A 14,312-nucleotide genomic window follows, 5' to 3' on the forward strand; every position below is an offset into this window, starting at 1 on the left:
GTGGAGAGAGATTACTTGTTCTCCAGAGCCCTGCCTTGAAGCTGCCTTGCTAACCACAGAGAGAGTCAGACAAGAAAACTATGGTTTACGTGGCACAAGGCAGGCAAATGTTATAAAATTATTATGAAGAAACTATGGGAAAGAAAGGTCTCAAGTATTTTATGCTGGTACTTACTGCTCGACTGTTTTCAGATCAAAGCAAAGAGTGACAGAAAAGCTCTTAGGAGGATATCTAATCCATTATGTGGGAATGAGTCCCTCCACCAGCAAGACACAGCAAGTTACTGGCACAACACTGCCTTGCTTCACTCTGCACCAAGGGTGTCTGTTAGTGGCATCAGTACCTTCAGCTTGGTAAGTCCAGCTAAACAAAATAAAAGCAGACTTTGCACTGCAAACATGTGACACCAGCTTTTGTAAGCTGAATACAGGTCTCTGAACACACAACAAACACCACAGCCACAGTCAGGCAATCATTTTGCACTCTGATCAATGCAACATCGCAAGTCTCTCATCCCAGTAATTCTCTTCTTTTGAATTGATATTGGGTGAGATTATTAGAACACAGCCAGAAAATTATGATCGCAGTTTATACTCCCAGCTTTCACAAATGATAGGTTAAGGTTTAGCAGTGCAGTAAACTATAATCGATAGCCTTGTTACTTCTGTAATAATGCGAGAGCGCTGTATAGATTGCATCCATATTGCTTAGCCTAAAAATAAACGTGTACAAACAAATGAAATGCACCAGGTAGATATATATACACACGACTCATTTATGAAAAGCCATCATTTGTGCTGAGAAGAGCAAACCCGCAGTTCTGAGCTAACGAGACAATGGAAAAAAATAAAGACAAAGCAATAGGAGCTTAATTATTATTATTTTAACATGTTAAAAATACAGTCACATCAAAATAGGATACACAGTTATAAAACTGTTGCAGATGACATAAGAAAATAGTGCGTATATATTTTATATATAAAAATCTACAGTATTTACTACCGCTGATACATATTTTGGAGCTTCGTGTTGCTTGCACAAATGAATTGTACAGCTTTGTTATGAATTACAGATCCATCATTAAACACGGAGATTATTACACTTAGCCACAATATTATATACATACATTTCTAAGCTGCTGTAAGCAATCAGTACTAAGGTAAGCCCAAGTCGTATTTATCTTCACAATTTTAGAGTTTCAGTGTAGTGCTTTGCTACCATTACTTCGCTGCAGTTCGCAACCCTTAAAATATAAAATTGCCTGGTTCATTAAAAATTACATCAGACACATCATATACACAAAAAGGTTTTGAAATATACTAAGTAAATGTTACTTCCATTTGTAAAAATTGCTTTTACTTCTGTACCTTAAAACTTACAGAGCCAACCTGCAGCAATAATAGGCACTAAAGCTCATCCTTTAAAGGAAAATAATAATAATAATAATCCACTTCTATGTCTTTAATTAGCAAATCTTACAAAACAAAAGACAACAGGACAACCTTCTAAACCATCCAAAACTGATGGCGATACCAATGCTTGGTCCTTAAACATCAGAAAATCTCTGCTAAGCACTCCAAGGACCTCTTCTGGCAGGATTCTTATCTGCCTCAACTCCCATTAGCTTCAATGAGACAGTCGGTACATCCAGCACTTCCTACCCAGAGCTCACCCTACACGGGCCACTTTAACCTGCGTTTTTGTCACCCCCATTTCACAGTCAATGAAAGGAAAAAAAAACACAAAGAAGGAGAGGCTGCAAACACTCATTAAAAACACGCTACCAGGAGTCTAAGCTTCCTATTAACAGTCGGGTTGATTTCAAAGTGAAAAAAATAAACACCCACATTCTCTCAGCAGCCCACACCCAATCACAGATACGAGTCTTCTGGCTCTTTAGGGGGGGGAGAAATGAAATAGAACTGACGTGACAAAGCTTAAGAGAAAGGACTCTGCATATGCACACAGCTCAGGGGACATCAAATCACAACCAAGTCTCAAAACTCCTGCATATACTTCTTGAGAGCGTCAAGGAGCCGGTAATTCTCTGATACCGATGAGATTTGGCCTTGCAACCAATTTGCTTAGTTTGACAGCACAGCATGGCAAAACGTGAAGGGTGCAGCACCATTTCTGGATGTGGCATTACTCTTACTGCGCTCCAATATTTTGCATATATGACATTCTGAAGGTAGATTTAGGTGCAAAGGTAAAAATTATCCACTTTCAATTCGCCTAAGAAACTAGAGACTGCCCTGAATTTTAAGCACCATTTCTTAGCCAGATTATAGAGATGTTTTTGGCTTTCTGCTCTTGCCTGTCTGCTCCTTCTTGCTGAGGAAAATGACAAACAGTAGTCAAAGGAGAGGAAATTAACTCTCACATAAATTTAAATTAATAATCCCAAAGTATCTCTCCTGCCCAGAACAGATACTGGAATACTGAGGCAGCTGTATAAAAATGACAGAAATTCCCATTCAAAATGAATGGCTTCTCAAATAAATTATAAAGAAAAAATTAATACAAAATAAAAGTACTTCACATCATCTGTCCAAAGTTAAATGCATTTAAACTCTTTAGTTCTTCTCCATATGCATTTGTGTATGTAAGCGCACACTCACACACACATACTTAATACAGTGCATTAACAATGTCAGTCAAAATAAAACTCACAAATGTGTTAGGTTTTAGGCAGAAAGATCATAACACAAGCTATTTCAATTCGAGGAAAAATGACAGTATTAGGCATACTGTGTATATGATCTTATTGCTATTGCTCTGTCTACGTGCATCATATCACTTTCAGTAGCTTCAATGCAAGCCTAAGAACTCCCCTATCCTTCAGTGAAAAGTCTGAAACACCTCTGAAACAGTGTTGTTATTTTTGATGAGTCAGATGGACTGTCCACATTTCATAGAAGAAATGAGGTGGACTACTACTAACACAGTAAGGTATAACTGGGTTTAGATCTTGCCATTTTAATAAGAGCTGACATACTTCAGAGAAGCACAGATTCATGCATAGATAATCCATCGTTTCTATTTCGGTAGTGTTGGACTTGAGCTGATGGATTTGCATATTGGTATTGCGGTGAACCATGCTCTTCAAAGGTTGGTGAAGTCCTGTATCTTATCGGGCTATCCACAGAAACAGCAGGAAGACTATGGTCTTGAAAAGGTGTTGACTGAAAATGCTGGTATTTCTGGAAATTATCCAAGTGGCCCTTGTTAACTTCTTGGCTCCAGGGCTGCCTGTACGGTTCATGTCTATACATGTAAGCAGCATCTGGCCACTTTCTGTCTTCTGGTAAATAATCCACTGGAGGCATTATAAATTTGACACCTGTAGGGGACCTCAAGTTGCTGGTGTAAGCATCGACAGGGGCTACGTCTATCCGAGTAGGGGCTGGTGAAAGAGGATTTTGGCGACCCGCAGGATAGGAATTCATTTGTAATTTATCAGGAGAATAATCTGCTGAAATAAAAGAGCCATATGGCCTACCAGAAGGGCTGGTTCGATTCCCATGATAATGAAGAGGTATAGAACTTGTATTGCTTATGCTGGAGATGTGCTTTGGAGAATTTCCATGGTAAGTAGGAGGATTGCTATAAGAGGGCAGCGGCTGCTTTGCGTTTAGTCCACGTGGTGGTCCGTCAGATTGCAATGAGTATTTTGGAGATCTGGGCTGCGAAGTAAAGGTGTAATTGTTGGGCATTTTTAACGGAGCAGGTATTTTTTCAGTTTGCTTTCTTGGACTGTTAGTATATGCTACATGCCTAGGACTCTGTGGATGAACTCTCTCAAGCATCTCTTCTACAAGATTCTCACTCTCATGATCAGCTTCTGGAACGTTGTCATACTGTGATGCATTAGACCCACGCTTACCTTCATCAGCATCCAAAACCCTCATCTTTTGTTTTACATTCAAAGGCTGTGTTTCTGTAGGACTTGGTGGTGAGCTTGAAAAAGAATTATTTATTGGCCTTCCTTTCACCTCTGCAGTAAGTTTCATAGTCTTTTCAATTATTTTGATATCAGATGGTTTATTCCACTTAGGTACAAATTCCCTTCTTGTATGTGAAGTAGCATTAGAATTTTGGTTAGCAGCTGCATTATCATATTGTTTTGAGTTGTCTTGCCCTGTTGGCTGAGGTTTTCTTCTGGCATCAACCTCATTTTTAGACTGACTACTCTGAGTGTCTGTTGGGCGAGACTTCTGCTGTTTTAAGGAAGGTTGTTTTTCCAGTGAGTTAATTCTTTTTCGGTTATTTGGTGAATTTTCTGGTTCTTCTACAGGAGACGGTCTCCTCTCTGTCCTTCTTATTGTTTGTGTACCAGTGCTATTTTGTCCATTAAGCATTGGGGTGGAATTAAGTATAGCAGGCTGAGGTCCTGATGGAATTTGCCCCAACGGCTTCTTTGGAAATTCATCTTCTTTACCTAAAATAACAACAGTAACAACATAAATTCACATTTGAACTTCTTTGATCTATTGATCATGCAAGTAAAAAAAACTAATTCAATTAGCTAGGCCTCCCTCCAGGTCACCATTCTGTCAAACCTCAAAGGTATTTTACTGAGATTGAACAAAGATTTTGTTTAGGCTCTCATCTTAACCAGTTATTCTATTCTTTCCCTTTAAAGCTGATGCACTATTGGCAAGCTTTTGCTCATTGACAACACTGTAGCAAAAATAAGTAAATACGAATCATTTCCCTCCACAATATTTTGGCTGCATTACCTATTCTGTACCCTCCCTGCCACTACAGAAATGATAAAGATGTGTTTCATTGCTGAATTTTGTTTGTAGAACAATTTCCATCGAATTTTCCACACCAGACTCTCCTTAGCAGGCAACACCCTTCCTGATCTTAGCCAAAGTCTTTTATCACATCTACTTGCACACATCTTTAATTGTATAATGCACTGCTTTCCCTATTAGAAGTAGAAAAGGTCACATACTTCTCATTACATTTATTAATCTGCATTTTACTTGATGCTCAGCATTTCCAAAAACAAACAACCTTTTAAAGTCAGCAAAGCCAAACAAATCCTACTGTGCATCTATTAGCAAAAGCTCTACTGTAAAGAGGAAAAGAAATATGGCTACCCTTAAATGTTATGCAAATTAAATGGCTGTTATGCAAAATAAAATGGCTATAAATAAGTTCCTTCTCCTTCCTCCTATAAAACAAGAACCATCAAATCTTCCTCCATCATCAAACACCTCAAAGTTACTTAAGTTCTTGAAGATTTTTAAGATAACATCACTTTTTCTAGGTATTTTCTAGGTAAAATTCCCTTTAATTGTCTGTAAGGGTTAATGTGAGTGAAGACACGAACATCTCTATCCCTGATGTAAGTGCTGGACTAAGAAAGAGAGCCATATTCATTTTTGCAGCATGAGTTCAATCACTGGTGACTGGTTCATGCTAGAGGTACACAGAGTAAAGCCAGCAGCCAAGGTCAGTGTTATTTATTATAGCAGCATAACAAATTATCATCATGGATCAGTTGCTATATAAACTAAATGGAAACTTACAGTTTGTGCCAGCTAGGATGTAGCAAGAAGACAGCAGAGAGAAATACAATGATGCTATGTGTCATGACAAGATAGCTAAATAAAGAGTACTTAAAAAATATAGCCTCATTTAGCCAAACAATTAAACTACCCTTCTCTTGGTATTCAGAGTCTTCACAGAAGGACAAAGTTCATATGGAAACATACTTTCCTTTAGAAAAACACAACACCAGAAACTTTGTTTTATATATAATAAATCCTGCCTACCCAGGTTTTCCATAGAATAAACTTTCCAGTCTTATTTTCCCCTAGCTACCCTCAGCTCAATTACAAACATACAAATTTTAGGATACACAAATCTAATCTCTTACATTGACAGTACTCTTGGACCACCTTGTTATGCCTTAGCAAACAAAATGACTCATGAAAAGCCCGCACCCCTCCAAGTGTAAGATTCTACACGTTAAATACTCTTATATAATTAAACACCTGACAAACTATTCTCTGTAATGAACAAGATACACAAGAGTGCTAAAGGTTACGTGGTAGGGCCAATGAGACACCAATGAGTGGGTCCTGGAAATAAAGCTTCACAGTTTGTTCTCCATCTCTGTGGGGGCCCATGATTCTCAAATCAGGCTAAAAATCTGAAGCAGGGATCTGTAGATTTGCACTCCCCAGCAGTGCATCACTAGCAAAACAGAAGATGAACGAGTCGCATGGATGCTGCAAATGAGTGATTTAACAGCTCTGCAACATACTCTCTTCTGCACCAATCTCTTCAAAAATTGTCCATTACTGTCAGTTTGGAAAAAGGCATTTGCACTGTTTAGGTTCCATTTGCACTCACAAGCACAGTGGCAAGCAAAACTGAAGATCCTACCTTCTAAATAAAACTGAATTTTATCCATAATAAATATTCCCAATACTGAAACTGCACGTTACAATGCTTTCAACCTTACTAATCCTAGTTGTTAAAATAGCATGAAGCCTGAATTAAGAAACAACACTCAAGGTACATACCAGATATTTGTCATCTAAATTCCACAGAATACAGCCCTTTGTATGCTGCTACATGTGCAACCTCCATGGCAGTTACAGTATGCTATTAGAAAATGGCTCCTCAGCACCTGTACTTTGTTTGATTTCTCCCTGTGTTTGTACCATGACTATTTAAGTAAAATGATTTTTAATTCCATCCTTATAATTCAGCTATTCAGGCTATATGGGAAAAAAACCACACCAAACAAACATGAACACAAGATCAATAGCTCTAGTTCCTGCAATGCTTCCTTCATTTGTACAAAGATATTAAAGGCATGAACAGATTTCCTTTCTTCCAGCTTTTACTCTAAAAAATGCACACGGAGCAACGCAAGATCCTTTGAAATACACTTGGTCATACAATTAAGGGGTTTTGTGGGAGTGTTTCATTGTTGTTTTTCTTTAATTTCACACACTTAAGGTTTCTTAATTACCATTAAGCTCTAATAAAACCCAAGTGAGAACACTGCAAATGTTCTTACTGCATTCTACCTAGGCTGCTTTGAAGATTGCTTTCTGTCATCTTTCCTTTACATCTGAAGGTAAGAGGACATGTTACAATTAGGTACACGTGGTGCACTCTGTTTAGACAGCATATGTTATAACATGAATTACAGGTGTGAAGTACGTAACAGAAGTCTTAGCATTTCTGCTGTGAAACTTTTAAAGCATGGAATTAATTCATGTATTGAGCAATAAGCAAAGCGTTCCAAGACAACAACAGTTCATGTAGAAGAAAACCTTTGCACTCTAACTGCACTATATCAGGCCTCAACCTTTTAACAGGCTGGTAATATTGGAGCCTGGAGCTCTCACAGGAAGCAAAATTATGGCACAATGCTTGTGTGTGGAGGGAGGGGTCAATGAGGAAAAGAAATGCAGCTCTAAATCCTAGCCACAAAGCTTCCACAGAATTTGTTTTACCTTGACCTCAGATTGAAGCAACTGAGAAAGCTTGCTTAATCAACCACATTTGCATCTGCAGTATTAGGAATGACCACGCTGCTAGAGATGCTCAGTTATCTAGCCAAAGCTACAAAGCACATGCTTAAGTCTGTTTCAAGAAATGCTTCAGCTCTCATCACCTCCTGCCACAGCAAACATTGGAAAGAAAGAAGCGGTGTAAGGATCCATGGTGCTGCAGCACAAAGACATCCCCCAAACTGGTCACCTCCTAAGGGAAAACCAGTTTGTTTTATTAAACTGAAAAGGAAAAAAAAAAAAAAAAAAAGATATTTAATTCTAATTTAAATATACAGATACATACATATGTAGAAGCATGCATGTAGCTGCCACTCTCAGTGGAACAACCAAAGTACTTTATTCTTTAAATTTCCTGAAGCTTAGAAAAGTCCACACAATTAAACAGATAGAGGATAACATCTACAGCATGCACATTAAGACAAGGAGACATTCCTCAAATGCACAGAACAGCATGCAGTCTGTGTCTATGAATGCTCTATGCATGGAGGAAAGGGACAGGAGGGAGGGAGGGAGGAAGGCAGGAAGGCAGGAAGGCAGGAAGGCAGGAAGGCAGGAAGGCAGGAAGGCAGGAAGGAAGGAAGGAAGGAAGGAAGGAAGGAAGGAAGGAAGGAAGGAAGGAAGGAAGGAAGGAAGGAAGGAAGGAAGGAAGGAAGGAAGGAAGGAAGGAAAAGGAATTGAAGCAAAAAACAGAGGAAAAGAAACCACAATACAAAAGCAAATGTAAGAAATTAAATCACAACAAACATCTCTACTGTTAAGAGGTACACAGATACCTTGCTAGAGAAGCGTGCAAAAGCACCAGTTCTTCTGACAAGCTGCGTATCTTTTATCTCCCTATTTTCCACTCCAAATATGTCTAATGCCTCTCATGCAGCTCTCAGTCATCATCTTCTCTATGACAGCTAAACTCATTGTTCACATTTCTGAGATCTGAACATGCAGAAATTTTATTTGGATGTTTTCAAGGGCATTAAATTGCATCTGTTTGTGCTGTTAACCCCTAATTGTGAGCTAATTCACATTAGAGGCATACCTCCCTGTCTGAAGCTATATGAACAGAGGGACTTCTGAATCCAACTAATAGAACTTCTTGGACAAGTAATCTTCTGTACAAAGTATGATGTTTACATACAGTGCTTAAAGGCACTTTAAACTAGAATATAAGACAAAGTTGTCCAGCTCAGCTGCTGGTTGTTTTGACAGCAGCCTCCACAATCAGACATGCCTTTATCTTCATCTGGGCAACCAGTTTTTTTCCCAGGCTGACAATATTAGGACAAGATGCAGAACTGCATCGTCTGTCCCCATATTCCTTCAGTAAAACAGCTTCCTAGATGTAGTTTAGTTACTGGCTTTCCCCAAAGAGAAACATAATAGAATTCACAGAGCTGGCACGACAGGATTTTCTATTTTTCATTCAAAAGAAAGGTAGTGATTGAGTTGGTTTGTATATAGTATAGTACAAAATAAACAAACGACAAAGAAAATAGGGCAAAAATGTGGGAGAAAGGAGAAAAATGGAAGTGGAGGGAACTTTAATGGAAAAAGAACAATCAGGTGCTTGCTTGCTGCTGATAAATATATTGCCTAACATGAAAAGGAGCAAAGCAAATATAAACAGATCTGACTGTTCCCCCCAGAAGATACAAATTTCAAGTCATATTAAAGAAAGTTTTGGTCTGCTTACTCCTGCTCTAGCAAGCCTTGGTCACCACCCAGTGGAAGTCGATCTCAACTACAAGACTTTTACAGATAATTGCTTCAGGAGGCATTAACAGCCTCATGCATTGAATAGCAGACATATAATTGGAGTAAAGTGCTTTAAGTGCTCTCTCTGGTGAATAGCAGTCTAGTCCTTAATTTCAGGACCAGAATACATGCACTCTGACTGTTCTAACACAGTTTTCAAGGATGGTAATGGTCATAAAAACAACTCTTAAAATGACATCTTGATATTTTGCATTTATTTTCCATCAGTGACTTCCCATCTTATTTGTTCAGTTTACAAGTCCAAGTAAATTTTAAGGAAATTTAAGTGCCTGAACTGAAAGCTCAAACTGCTGCCTGAAAGTCACTCTCTTTCTCCTCTTTTATATGCCAGGAGGAGATGCTCAAATGAAATCTTGCTTGACAATTTGATAATGGTAGAAACAAAACACACTCCTCGCCTTTCCAATACGAGTCACTTTTGTAACACTGACAATAACAAATATATATATATATATATATATAATAAACATCTACATTTAGAGAAATAATAGAGATGTCAACAAACTTGGTCACTAAAGCGATACATTTCTAAGTGGTCTCTCTAAAAGTATTATTAAAAAAAAAATAAATGTATAAGTAATCTCTTCAATTTTTATTAATCCTGACTCCATGTTTCTTCCAGAAAACACCCTTTTCTGTGCTATGAACAACAACCAACAGAACTCTCTGCATCATATCCAACAACAGCATGCAAGTTTTAAACAGTAAGTATTTTTTAAACGATGCAAAGCCTGTGCCCAAAATCGATGAAAACCATATACTAACTATATTAGTATAATTCTATAAGTGCCATTTGCCTTCATAACGCTGCGAGCCAATATCACACAAGAATCAAGGCAGAAAAATTAGTTGATTAAAATATGAAGTGCATCGCATGAACTGCTACTTGTCTGTTCTTCAAGAACAAGTGAAAAATCCAAAATTCCTCTGAAACGAAACACAACCAAAGGAGATTTACCATCAGAAACACAAGTCAAGTGGACTTACATATTTGCAATATTTTGGCTGTCAAAAATTGAATTAAGAGCAGAAAACCAACATTATTTAACAGAGCACTCATACATTTCTGCACTGTCACAGGTGAATATTTAAATTAGATAAATATCTGTATAAGAAACACTCATAACAGATTTACTAAAACATACCTCTAAAGATAAGTAGCAGGTATACATTTACCAAATTAAGATGTAAAATACAAATTTTGCTAATTGCCTCCAAATATGGAAAAGACTGGGAGAACTAGAAGAATGTAATCAGTTTAATGCGGGTGTTTCCAGGCACTAAAATAGTTCAGATGATCAAAAGAACAACGGCAGATCCCAAATTAGGCAACATTTCCTTAAGGTTAAGATGTAAGACCTTTATCTCGGACTTAAGGCCTTCTCCACCGCTGTAAGGTCTACTAAGCTTTCATTTAACAAAAGAAGCCCATCTCAAGATCTCTCTGTCCTTTCTTTCCAGGACGCCCTGTATCAAAATGTGCGGCATTTTATGAATTTTGCTGTTCCTTTAAATGAAAGAGAAGAAAAGGATCTGTATCAAGAAATTCTGAAAAGCAACAGTATATGACAGTGAAATTCTTTTCACCATCTCTGAATGAAGGGAGAGATTTGTCTACTCTGCCTCAGATCTGGCTCCTTGAGAAGATATAAACTGGAATCATGACGTTAAGTAAATGTGCCATTCAAGAACCTGCTGCGGACACCCTTTATAGTGTTCTAGTCAACCTAGAAAATATTTATAGAGTCTTTTCTCCTAAATCTGCTTGAGAATATGTCAGAGGAGAAGTATCTTACAGGACTGTCTACTGCATAAATGTCACAGCTGATGTCACTCTGAGGGCCTGACAACAAGCAGCATGCTTATCCACTCAGATTTCTGTCTCCACACAGTCAGTGGAACATAGGTGCCTACCTTGGGTTTTGAGAAGAGCAAGTAATGACCCATATTGTGAAGGCTGCAGTTGCTAAGTACACACCATCCTACATAGATCAGTACTTAAAACTAGAAATTAGCAGAGAAAGGCATGAAAAAAAAAATTGGTGGTCTGCTTTATGTAAAACAGTCCCAGTAGTGGCAAAGGCATTTAGCTGACATCCAAAATCAGTATGATCAATACAGCTGTGCTCCTGGAACATCAAAAGTTCTGGCAATGCACCTTAAGGGTTTTATCAGTGACAAAGTGTTTAATGAAGTCCCTTCTTTCCTCTGTGCTCTGAAGGTAAAAAGGAACTCCTTAATACAGTGGGAGAAGCCATGGAAGGAGCAAGCTGAAGAAAGCTACATTAGACATAAGCAGCCATCTATTTTAAAGTAGCACAAAAATTACCTCTTTTAATACTCTACCACTGTTTACTAGGGCAGGAAAATCCATACAGCCTAATAAATGACGCCAGATGGAAAATTCCACAGAGCTCAATTAGCTCTCTGCTATTCCAGGATGACTGATACTGAAGCAACTGTAAGATGGAGATATTTTTTGATCATTTGTTTTTACTTTAGTTTTAGAGACGTAGTTGTTGCTCAATGCAAAAAAGTGTAAGGGAAGCAGTACTTTGATTTCAGCTGAGAAAATAAAAACAAACATCCTTTTCTCAGGCTGAAGTGAATACTTAAATGAACAGTTTGGTATTTTTGTGCATATTACTGCATGACATACAACGATTTCATAAATGTTATATGAAATTAAATGTAAAAATAGTAAAAAGAGACTGAAGGTAGAAAAGATAGAATGAGACAGACATGAGCAAAGCTGAATGCCCATAGAATCCGGAGAACTTGTGCAAAAACATCACTGCCTGATGATAGTGGTTAGTAAAACCAGAACAGAAAGAAGACAAAAGACTTGTGATATTCATATGAGGAACAACGAGGCAGCTTCACCTGACTATAGATAACAGCAGAAAAATCAACTAGATTTCCAAGGATTAGCATAAAGTTATTTCATATTTATTTTGTGAGGCTTTCCCAGGATAATTGTAAATGGAAAAAAGAAAACTGCTCACTTCCTCATCTAGCAACAGAATATACTCCACTTTAGCACTTGTTTTCTTATCTTTACTTTACTACTCAACCTTCCTCACTCATGTTGGAAAAAAAAAAAAGACATTCTTAAAGCAACTGATGTTCCCTTAGCTTTCCAAAAGAAAGAAACAATGTGGATTAAAACAATGACTGTCCTGCCAGTTAGTCGTATCAGGACACACACATATGAAATATGAAACCATACAACCAACATTCAGCTTCAAGAAGATGTATTCACTATTAATTAACTTTCACTTTTGGCTTCCATAAGATGACTCCCCGTGTCTCACACAAGGTATCCACTCTGCAGCCTTTAACATCATGAATAGCTTCTTTTAACTGTCTTGCTAAGACTCAAAATTCTCAATCAAAATTTCACTTGAAGGCTTTTTACATTCTCCCAAAAGAAAAACCTTAAAACATAAAGCAGGAACTGCCTGCATTTATTTATTTATATTTCATTCAAGAAAACTTACAGCGAATTCTGTATTTCCCACAGAAACTCTCACCATAACTTGTGTCTATGTAATTTTCCAACGTGGAAAAAACATGAATTACACCACATAGTAAACTACAAAATCTCCCGTAACTCTTCAGCTACTGCATTTTCAACTAGAAAACAGACAGTCCACACTGGTGACATTTGCTTGACTACATCCGTAAACTAAAAATAACTTGAGTTTCTGAAAGGCAGAAAAAAATCTTCACTGCTCACATGCAATCACTGATAACTCAGTATTTACATTTTAACAGAGAGCACTCCAATGCACCTATCTTCCTCTACCATGACGGATGGGAATTGAAGCTAAAAGACAAAGTTGTTCATTAACATATTTACTCACATCTAGTCACTGTGATCAAGCATCAGCTGAGACAAGATGTCTAACAAAAGCTGACAACTGAAGAGCAGTGCTGAAAAGTGCAACTTGCTCTGAAGAATAAGAAAACATTGCAATGTAGCTTAGGAAAATGGAGAGAAGGGAAAGCTGTGATTAGAAAGGGGAAGAAGCAGCACAAGTAGTAATATGAAGAGCTGCAAAGTCACCAAAAAAAATAAGTGTATGACTAGTAGAAATGAGAATGACGAGGAGGCAATCAGGAGCAAGACTTAGACCTCTAATCTGGATAGGAGAAGGCATAATGGGGGTATGTTGTGAAAAGACAGAATGAGGGAAAAGCCTAAGAATGTGGAGCAAGAGAAACTGGGAGAAGTCGAGGTGACGGGAAACAAACACACAGAGTGTCTGACTGCATGTCCAAGAGACAGATCTGCTAAGAACCAGAAGAAACATATATATCTTTTCCTGATGAAGAGCCCTGAAACCCCAGTAATAAGGTGCACTGAAACAGAAAAATGAAGTTCCATAATGAATGAGCTTCAAAAGGAAATTATCACCAGACTGCGTAGGCAACCTTTGCTCTGCCATTTCTTAACTTCTGAAAACTAACCATAACAACTTAAAAGTTAAGGCTGTTTCTGTCTTTATTTTTATTTATTTTAAAACAGGTTTCTTTCTCACATAGTAATCTATGAATTGACAGGGATAAAAAAAGCACTAAGCATAATCACAACAAAATTCAGTTCAAATACTGAGGATAGAAAAGTGATATAAAAGATGATAGAATCTCAGTACAGGGAGAACCTATAGACATTACTTAAGTAATGCCCTAAGAAACAACACTCCCTGCTCTGCAACTGAACACAAAGCATGAACAAAAAAAGGGAAAGCAAAAATGAAGACAATAATTCACTTAAATGCCCAGAGAGGGTGTATCACTTGCAAAGAATTGAAAAACCGGGTTGGACCAACTATCTGACCTGATTCATAGCTATCCCAAGCTACAAAATCATTTGTATTCTCAGACAACAGTGTTGCTTCAAATAATTGGAAACTGTGATATTTCCATTGTATACATCAAAGTTATCAGATCAGGGTTGTTTTATAGTGTTGGGCCATTAGCTTGTA

General features: G+C 37.7%; 1 protein-coding gene across 4 annotated transcripts in view; it reads right to left on the reverse strand.

Moving 5' to 3' along the window:
• Positions 1 to 864: 864 nt before the first annotated feature.
• USP6NL (USP6 N-terminal like) overlaps positions 865 to 14,312 on the reverse strand; it is a 103,989-nt gene continuing 90,541 nt past the window's right edge. For all 4 annotated transcript variants that reach the window (XM_072349760.1, XM_072349770.1, XM_072349746.1 and 1 more), the window contains one exon: positions 865 to 4,442. In XM_072349760.1, coding sequence (XP_072205861.1) covers positions 3,001 to 4,442 — 1,442 coding nt within the window. In that variant the 3' untranslated portion in view covers positions 865 to 3,000. The remainder of the gene's footprint in view (positions 4,443 to 14,312) is intronic.

Source organism: Excalfactoria chinensis, chromosome 1 (genome assembly GCF_039878825.1).
Source record: "Excalfactoria chinensis isolate bCotChi1 chromosome 1, bCotChi1.hap2, whole genome shotgun sequence".
NCBI classification, from domain to species: Eukaryota; Metazoa; Chordata; class Aves; order Galliformes; family Phasianidae; genus Excalfactoria; species Excalfactoria chinensis.